Source organism: Octodon degus, unplaced genomic scaffold (genome assembly GCF_000260255.1).
Source record: "Octodon degus isolate 3935 unplaced genomic scaffold, OctDeg1.0 scaffold00081, whole genome shotgun sequence".
Classification (NCBI taxonomy): Eukaryota; Metazoa; Chordata; class Mammalia; order Rodentia; family Octodontidae; genus Octodon; species Octodon degus.
Genome location: NW_004524657.1, coordinates 9,050,105 through 9,060,701, shown reverse-complemented (window position 1 = coordinate 9,060,701; position 10,597 = coordinate 9,050,105). Strand labels below are relative to the sequence as shown.

General features: G+C 36.1%; 1 protein-coding gene across 1 annotated transcript in view; it reads right to left on the bottom strand.

The window, feature by feature from the left end:
- Positions 1-8,884: 8,884 nt before the first annotated feature.
- Positions 8,885-10,597, bottom strand: part of Cep97 (centrosomal protein 97) — a 27,297-nt gene continuing 25,584 nt past the window's right edge. Inside the window, exon 10 of the mRNA XM_012515870.2 lies at positions 8,885-9,828. Within this exon, the coding sequence (XP_012371324.2) occupies positions 9,121-9,828 (708 nt within the window). The 3' untranslated portion in view covers positions 8,885-9,120. The remainder of the gene's footprint in view (positions 9,829-10,597) is intronic.

Below are 10,597 nucleotides of genomic sequence, written 5' to 3'. Positions count from 1 at the left end.
ATCCCCCAGCACCACATGCCAGCCAGCCCTGCCCCCTGGTGGGCTGAGCTGGCCACACACACACACACACACACACAAATAAATAAAATTTTTTAAAAAAGCTAATTAATAGGACAGTTTCGATAATCAATATATTGTACACTGTTATCTTCTTAGTGGTTATCCATAGTACAAGAAGCAGACATAATATCCTGTCCAAACACTATTAGTACACCTTTTTCTTCTCATTGAATTAAACAAAAGTAGCTGTATATCTATCTAAAGTATTTTGTATATATAAATACATAATGATCTTTCTTTTGCATCCCCCTTTTTTTATTTAGTCCTGTGAAAGGTGGGTATTCTACTGGCATCTAAATACTATAGGTGTTTGGATTCAGCAGGTTGGGGCTGGTGAGATGGCTCAGTGGTCTAAAGCACCTACTTAAAACAAGCTTAGTCAAAGCACAGGGCCACGGTTCAATCCCCCAGCACCACATGCCAGCCAGCCCCGCCCCCTGGTGGGCTGAGCTGGCCACAAACATACATAAATAAAATTAAAAAAAAAAAAAAAAGTTTTGAATTCAGCAGGTTACATTTTCTATGACTAAAATAGTATGGTTTTCTAAAACTGTTACAATGCTCTTGGTTAAACTTATAAAACTAAATTTAAAAGGTTATGTATTTTACTAAAATAAGTTTTTTATGTTCTCATCATTAGCCTTTTAGTTACTAAAAAGTGACTTTTAAGAGTTAAGTAGTATTTGAAAGGGCTATCCTGATAGCTCAGCGTACTAAAGTGCCTGCTTAGGCAGAGCGCAGCAGCCAGGATTCAATCCCCAGAGTGCTGTTCCGCCCCCCCCCACACACACCCTGAGAGAGTGATTGGGACTGGGCATGGTAGCTTGCCTGAAATCCCAGGGCTTAGGAGGCTGAAAACAGGAGAATCACTACAAGTCCGATCTACGTAGTGAGACCCTGTAGACCCTGTCCTAAATATAGGGGGGAAAAAAAGTTCAATAGTATTTGCATTTTAACCTATAAAACATGTTCCATAGGGCAGTGTGGTAGCATATACCTGTAATACCAGTACTTGGAAGTATGAGGCAGGAGGATTGCTGTGAGTTCAAGACTAGCCTGGTTACATAGTGAATTCAGGACCGACCTGAACTACATAGCAACTCTGTCTTCCCCCTACCCCCCACAAAAAAGTGCCCACAATCCCAGTACTTGGGAGGCTGAGGCAGGATGTTGTGAGTTCAAGACCAGCCTGGCCTACAAAGTGAGCTCAAGGCCAGCCTAAACTGCATATCAAGACCCTATCTCAAAAAGACAAAAACAAAACAAACAAAAGTAATCAGTTCGTGATTGGCTAAACAACTATCATCTTAGTTTATGAAATATATTTGGGCATATATGTATGTGTACATCTAAAAATAAGCTATGTTGGGGCTGGAGAGATGGCTCAGTGGTCTAAAGCACCTACTTGGAACAAGCTTGGCAAAGCACAGGGACCACAGTTTGATCCCCCAGCACCACATGCCAGCCAGCCCCACCCCCAGGTGGGCTGAGCTGGCCACACACACACACACACACACACACACACACACACAATAAATGTTTAAAAAAATAAGCTATGCTGTGAGTCTAAGCTTTAAATTTAAGTTTATAGAGTTAAAACTATGTAAGTTTAATACATACAAAGAAACTAATAGGTGGTTTCTTTTAGATAATATAGACTTTAAATATATAAAATGATCAAAATTTGACATCTCTGTAAATTGTTCCCAACATTTATTATTTGGGGTTTTCATTTCTTTCAGGGTTTTTGTTCTGTTGTTCTTCAGGGTTTTTTGAGACAGTATCTCAGGGTCTATGTAGTTCAAGGTGGCCTTAAACTCACTACGTAGGCCAAGCTGGCCTCAAACTTGGAGTGATCCTTCTACCTCAGTCTCCAAGTGTTGGGATTATAGGCATGTGCCATCATGCCCTGCTGGTCCTAAGATTTAAAGTAGATCTACATCTACTGGCTTTAATTAAATAAGCATTTTTGTTATTGTATAAATGAGATACATTTGTGTATTGGGTAATAAGTCTATCTGTGATCATTAAGTTTCCAAAATGTAACAGAGCTGTAAAGATGTCTTTAATTCTTGCCAGTATAATTATGCCCTCTAAAACCTGTTAAAGAATAGAAACTATATGTAGAAATATCTATATAGCTGTGTTACAGATTATTGCTAGCCTCATGACACATTGTTTTATATTTGTGCTTCTAATGTGTACAAGCCTTTATAGATACAAAACTGAAAAAATATCATACTGATGATTTATGGTGCTGAATTCTTTTTTTTTTTTTTTTTTGGCAGAACTGGGGATTGAACTCAGGTCCTTGTGCTTGCCAGGGAAGCGCTTATTCTACTGAGCCATCTCCCCAACCTGAATTCTTTTTTTAGGTTCAAGCACCTGGATTTCCCGTGTTTCAGCTATTTGTGATAAAATGTACATGTCAATCCAGTATAATACAGCTGGCCAGATGATATGAGTACTTTTTTATGCTTCAATGTCACTCTAAAAATTAAAAGGTTAGGGGCCAGGGAGATAGCTCAGTGGAATAAGTGCTTCCCTGGCAAGCACAAGGGCCTGAGTTCAATCTCCAGTTCTACAAATAAATAAATAAATAAAATAAAATAAAAATAAAAAGGTTAGAGATTAATAAAGTCCATTTAAAAACAAGTACACTCTACTTAAATATCACTCTAGTAACATAGTTATAACAAATCAGGTTAAACTATCCTTACACCATTTAATATTTTCTAATTAGATAAAGGTAACTGACTACAGTTACTCTACACTAAAATGGAGATTTAATGAGTTGCAGATATAATGTTATCATGACTGTTATGCTAAAATGTTGTATGGCCATTGATCTCAAGTTTTTCTCTGTGATACCTTATGATTGGTACCTGTTTATATTCTACAGGGATTCATGACTTCTAAGATGTGGAAATGACTGATAAAATCTACCACTCAGGCAGGAATTAGTCCCCATGGCTTAAAAGTCAGTGAAGGGCCGGGGAGATGGCTCAGTAGAATAAGCACCTGCCTGGCAAGCACAAGCTCTTGAGTTCAATCCCTACTACCACAAAAAATAAAATAAAATTTTAAAAAGTCAATGAAATTTGCAAATGGATGTGACTATGAATCTTCTAGCAAACATAAATAATTTGCCTTCCTTTTACTTCATACCCATTTTCATAAGGCTAAGACTTCTCTTGTAAATTCATTTATATAATGACAGTATTCCAGGCTTTGCTCACCAGAGTCCTATTTCCAGTCTATTCTGAACTTTATACATTAATGGCAAATACAGTGAGTAATAACCATTACTACTGATCACTGAAATAAATAGATGGAGACATTCAAATGTATAAACCTTTTATTTAAAATTAGACTCAAATACAAATTAAACAAGTATAATATAAAATATTAAGCTTTCACAAAACAGACTATAGCCATTTAATCACCACTATTTCTACAATAAAATTAAAATCTAAACATAGTCCAAAATCAAATTACTTTAAAAGTTTTACTGTCAACACTGTAAGCATTATAAAGTGTGTAGTTAAGAAGAATATATGCAGTGTGTTATTTGTTGAATCTGTACTTCCGATTTGATTTGAAACTGTCTCATTGCTATCTGTTTATCAATAAAATTTTGAGAAAAAAAACTTTTATCAATGAATAAAGGAGATTTTCTTACAAAGAAAAATAAATAAATAAATAAATAAAGTGTGTAGTGAAGGGTGTGAGTTAGGGACATAATGCCCAGTATGACCCAAGCCCTCGGCTCCACGCCCACCACCCCAAAAAATTAAAAAAAAATAACACTTTAAAGTTTAAAAAATTAAAACACTTTGAATTTATTAGAAAGTTCTCATAAACAAAGCCACTACAAAGTGATTCCTGTTATCTACTAAAATCAATGAAAATTAAAATTTAGTGTGATTTCCATTTACTCACAGATTGAAAAGCAACTCATTTAAAAATCCATTTCTGGGGGCCGGGGAGATGGCTCAGTGGAATAAGTGCTTCCCAGGCAAGCACAAGGGCCTGAGTTCAATCCCCAGTTCCGGGAAAAAAAAAAAAAAAATCCATTTCTCTCCCAGGCTGTGAGGACTGCTTTGTTCATCTGTTTTAATTTTAATATGGCACAACAACATTAATCAGTTAAAGTAATAATATTAAAAATGTTTAGAGCCTGGGATACAGCTCTGGCACAGGGCCTACCTGGCAAGCACAAGGTTCTGAATTTGATTCCCAGTACCAAAAAAAAAAAAAAAAAGAAAAAAACCTTAGATGCAAGCCAGGGATAGTGGTGCACACCTGTAGATACATTTCCAGTTACTCTAGAGGCTAAGGCAGGAGGACTGCTTGTGCTCTGAAATTCAAGGCTAACCTGGGCAATACAGTGAACCCCCCCCAAAAAAAAGTTTAAAATGTTGCTTAAAGTTTCTGCTTCATTTCAAAATGAAGCATCATATATTAAGCTTTATAACATTACAACAAATACCTTTTAATAAAGGGTAAGGCAAATAAGAATGTATATTAAACAATGAAGTCTTGTTTTTTCTTTAGAAAAGGGAAACAGATCAGACTCATTCTATATTTTCTTTAATTGTCTTAATTCACCAGGAAAAAAAGCTTTTCATTTTTAAGGTTTTAAATTCCATTTTAAGACCATGAAAAAAAAAATACCTGTCGGGCGCGGGCGCCCTGCTCCTCAGCCTTGCCCCTCCCGCTGGAGCTTCTGCGACGAGTCTTGTTTCCTGCATAGTCCTGGTCCCTGCTGGCAAGATTTGATTGGTTCGCACAGCCCTGCGAGGCAACTGGCTGTTGGCCTATTGCCTGTGTCGGACGATATACTTGGCTCCCTCTGATAGGTCCGGGGGGGTGGGGGGGATATAAGAAGGGGAGTTAGGAGAGGGGGAGGAGGAAGGCCAGGGAATAAAGAAGTCTAAAGACAAAGAAGGAGTCCCTGTCTTGTCTTTTCTCAGTGCTGGTCAAATACCAAAGGAGATACTATAATATGTGAAGTTTATATATTCCTGCAAACATTTATAAAATTACAACTAGACTTGTCTTACATGTCTTACATCAATAACAGGAAAATACACTATTATAGTCTTTGTATATTTAAAACAATCCAAAACAAATAGAAAAAAAAACACTCAAGAATGGCATCCACATTATTAAAAAATAAAATTTTTTACATACATACAACTATGTGGCTACATTTCACAGGAAAAGACATTTTCCTATAACATGCATATTGTGATGTCTTTTATACATTGTTTGTTGGTTTGTTTGAGACAGGGTCATGCTATGAAGTTCAGGCTAGCCTTGTACTAGCAAGTTCTCCTGACTCAATCTCCTGAGTGCTGGGATTACAAACATGTGCCACCATACCCAACATAACTTTTTTTTTTTTGAGACAGTGATTCTCTCTGTAGTTCAGGCTGGCCTCAAACTCACAGCAATCCTCCTGCATCAGCCTCCTAAGAGTTGGGATTATAGGCATGTGGCACCACACCCTGCCCTAGGGTATCTTTATAATTAAACATAAAATCAAACTAATTAAATATTATCAGTTGTCATGATTAATGTTTTCTGCACACCAGAAAGTTTAATATTTACTGTTATGTAAAACTGAAGATTAAAATATAATCAAATTCTACATTTCATGAGAAAGTTTTATATAATATATATACATATAATATATATACATATATTGCTATAACTTTTCTAAACCAAAGGCACTTGAATTAAAATAGCACAACTGAATAAAACTTATCTAGTTTTAAAAAAGCTACTTGTCTGAAATAAGGAAAAATAAATAAATAAATAAATGGAGGGAAAAAAAGGAAGGAGCCACAGACCAAGTTCAAAGCTTAACTTGTCTAAAACTTACTGGACCAATTCTCTCTTTAGCCAAACTAATAAATAGCCCAGAGTTAAAAGCAAATATCTTGGTTACATTAATTACTTTTAAATGATACTATAAACTCACCAAAATATATTGTCTATGCCTGCTTTTTTACATTCTAATTACATTATTTTCATTCTATCTACATTCAAGACCCCCTATCTGCTCTGCAAAAAGATACTCTATCCTTGTAATTCTAAACCCTAGTAATAAAAGAGTGCTTAATACATTATGGACTAGAAAAACAAGCCAAAGGTAAAAAAGGAAACCCTGCTGACATCCTGATAATCAAATGAATTTAGTTGTATTTGCCATTACTCTAAAAATATTTTTTTTTGAGAAGAATTTAACAGAAGCCTGCTTAAGTAATATTGAACCATGACATTTAGCATCCTTTCTGAAAAATTAATGTACCATGAAATAGTATTTAGGTACTATTAGTGCAAATTGGTTTCTTTTTGTCTAACCATGGGCAGCAAAGGAGGCACTTAACCGTCAGATAGAAAAATAGGGAATTTTTAAAAGATTCAAATCATTCACAAAAGATTATTATGCAAAACATTAAAATTTTTAATTTTTATTCAACATGCAATCAACATTACACATGCTTCACTAGGAAAAATTATCCTTTTTTATTTTATTGGTTTTTTTTTGCAGAACCAGGGATTGAACTCAGGCCCTTGCGCTTGCCAGGGAAGAGCTTATTCCACTGAGCCATCTCCCTGGCCCCTAAATTTTTTTTGTGGAACCAGGGATTGAACTCAGGCCCCTTGTGCTTGCCAAGCAAGCCCTTATTCTACTGAGCCATCTCCCCAGCTCCCAGAAAAATTATTTTGAAGATAAGATAGCTGTTTGGTTTATAACAGAAAACATTTCTTTTCAAGGGATTCTGAATTTCTGGGGAAGAAATCCAAGTCTTTTCTACCTGAGTGCTACATATTTTAAGGGTCAAAAGATTTTTGGGTTTTTTTTGGTGGAACTGGAGATTGAACTCAGGCCCCTGCATTTGAGAGGGAAGCACTTATTCTTTTTTTTTTTTTAATTTTATTCATTTATTTAGTGTGTGTGTGTGTGTGTGTGTGTGTGTGTGTGGCCAGCTCAGCCCACCAGGGGGCAGGGCTGGCTGGCATGTGGTGCTGGGGGATTGAACCGCAGTCCCTGTGCTTTGCCAAGCCTGCTCCAAGTAGGTGCTTTAGAGCACTGAGCCATCTCACCAGCCCCGGGAAGCACTTTTTCTACTGAGCCATCTCCCCAGCCCCTCAAAAGTTTTTTTTATTTTCTATACTTTCTTTTTTCTTTCTTTCTTTTTCTTTTGCAGAACTGGGGATTGAACTTCAGGCCCTTTCGCTTGCCAGGCAAGCACTTATTCTACTGAGCTATCTCCCCAGCCCCTCTATACTCTCAAGGGAGGAAAACTACTGACTCAACAGAATAATTAAGAAACATTTAGCACCTAAACTGAAAACACTAAGTATTGGCATAGTTTTAAATAGATGCATGCCAATAATTTGGGGAAAGTCAGATGAGTTATTCATCAATATCAGAACATCCTAAAAAATTAAAATACCAACCTTCCAAAAATTACTCTTGATTTACAAATGTATCTACCTACAGCATTTAAACACAATCATATTTTTCCTTTTTACAGGTATACTTTATTTTTTATTTTACTTATTTATTTATTTGCGGAACCGGGGATTGAACTCAGGCCCTTATGCTTGCCAGGGAAGCGCTTACTCCACTGAGCCATCGCCCCGGCCCCTATATTCTTTCTAATAATAAAAGGAGGTTTACTTCTTCTTAAATAAATTGTTTTTCAAAGGTGGCATCTTCCAGAGATTAGATACAGAACAGCTCTTCAGAAAAATCAAATCTACCTCTAGTATTATTTTAAATGTTCTTGACTTCCATAGCAAAGGTCAAAAGTGAAGTGAATGGCCTCAAACTGTCTGCTGACATACATACTGAACTATAAACACTGAAGATGAATATATATTAACTTCTGGTAATACATCGGCACATACATGCTTATACATAAGATGAAATAATAATAAAAAGACAAAACATTTATATGTTAAGACTGATGCACTGACTAATGCTTCTCATGAGACAATCTAATCACTAAGAATCCTATCATTTAGGGGCTGGGGGAAGAGCTTAGTGGTAGAGTATGGGCTTAGCATGTTTGAGGCTCTGATTTCAATCTCCAGCACCCAAAGGAAACACAAAAAAATGTGTCTTACACTTTGTTTTCCTTAATTTGCTCATGAGAAGGCTTTGTTTGGCTCAGAGGAAGGCTTAAGAAAACATATTCTTATTCCAATAAGACTATGTGGCAAATTTCAATAGTTCAGAATCTTCATATTTTTATTTATATTTGTTTTTAAAAATCACATTCCTTAATATATAACTTTCTCAGAATAGAAGAACCAAAATTCTATTTATATAGTTAAGGTAATTTGTCTATTTTCTTTAAGAAATTCTAGTTCAATGATGGCGAACCTTTTGAAGATGAGTATCCAAAGCCACTTATTTATTGCAGAGTACCAACACTGAAATTAAATCAAAATACTGAGGTTTTAGTTTAGCACAGCAACGCATACATTAACATCTTTTGTCTTTTTTTTTTTTTTTTTTTTTGCGGTACCGGGGATTGAACTCAGGACCCTGCGCTTGTAAAGCAGGCAAGCACTTATTCTACTGAGCTATCTCCTCGGACCCCATCTTTTGTCTTAAAAGAAAAGCAACGTGTGTGTCATAGGTTCGCAATCAATGTTCTAGTTTATTTTTTAAAAGAAACGAATCATTTTAGATGCACTTGTTTTTGGTGGAACCAGGGATTGAACTCAGGCGCTTGCCAAGCAAGCACTTATTCTACTGAGCTATCTCCCCGGCCCCTAGATGCACTTGTTGATACAATTGAGAATCATTGTTGATACAATTATTAAGAAGTAAAATACATATAACTTTCAACATAAATACAGTACATTATAACTAAAAAGTTGATTATCTAGACTCTGAAAAATATGAAACAAGAATATAAATTTTATATAAATAGTAACAAAGTAAGAGGAGTTTGTACCCCTTTTAAAAAAGGCAACAAAAAGCATTAAGAAAAGTTAAGTGGATTACTACTTCCCAAGAAACCAGACATACTACACAGTAACACCAACATGCAGTACCTGAAATGTAGAGTCACATTCTGGCTGCTGCCCTTGAACTTCTGCATTTAATTTATAATTCTCTGGTGTCTGACTGATTTCATCTTGCGAAGGAGAAGACAGGTCATGAGTCTCAACTATAGAAGCCCTGTCAGACAGTGTATCTAACTTTTCCAGGGAACAAGCTAAGTGAAACTTACTATCTCCTGTCACTTCATCAAAATTTATCCTCTCATCAGCATCTTGTAGCTGCTGAACCGAAGTTAAGTATTGTTCAAGCAGACTGTTATCTTGCTCATTGGTTGAGCTTTCCCTACTCCGGTCACCACTATGTTCTTCACTAACATCTCCCAAATCTGGCTTTTTGCCATATTTAACTGTGTCAATGGAATTTCCAATTATGGAGCTTTCACTGCCTTCTGTGGAACTTTTTTCAAAATCTAAAGAATCCTTCAAACAGTGAACTTGTTCTGTTAAGGAGGAATGAAAACCAGAGTCTGGAAATTCTGGTAAGGATTTCTCTTGAAGAGCTTCATCATGAGCAGTGAACCAATTAGAAATTTGATCAGGAGAGGGCTTCTGAGTTTGGGTAAACAAAGGAGGTTCAGCTGGTGCCAGAGTACTTGAGATAAGAGGAACATCAGTGTGCCGGGAACTTAGACGCTGGTCCACTGTCTGTTGCCAAGCTTGTAGAGATCTTACCTATAAGCCAGAGGAAATAGCTTTATTATAAGATAAAAATTGGAAAAGTACTAGGAAAAGGGGATGAACTTACTCAAAAGGAAAGTGCTGCTGAGTTGAGGACAGGAGAGGGTGTGGGGGAAAGAAGTTTTTTTTTGTTGTTGTTCTTTTATTTTTAGGGAAGGGTGTACAGGGTGTTCAGAGTCTCTATAAGATCGGACTGGTAGTGATCCACCTGTTTACAGCCTCCCAAGAGCTGCGATTATAGGCATGTGCCACCGGGTGGTGGCACACTACCCAGCTATTTGACTGGCCCGAGATTTATCTTTAAATGTAAGCAGGATGGGGTAGACAACTACTGTGCATTTCTGCTGGTCTATGGAAGTAAGCAGTTAATGCTTTAATTTGTTTTATCTCTTTTTCCAATTGTTTGTACTTTTTCCTCTTAATTTCTTATATATTTCTTTCTTCCAGTTTTACATATGTATATCTGATACTATGATTAACTGATTGGAAGACAACACTACATATTACAAATACTATGAAATTCATATTACTTTGTTTTTTGAATTTTCTATCACTTGTAATTTTTTATTTTAATTCTAATTTGTACTCTTAAAAAGAAAAGCTATGGTGTTATTTCACATACCAAGAAAATTAACAAAGATGGCCCCACTGTTTTTTTTTTTTTCCATAATTTTATTGAGAAACAAATAGCAATGAGACAGTTTCAAACCAAACTGGTAGGACAGTTTCAATAATTAACACATTGCATACATTCTTCCTTGTG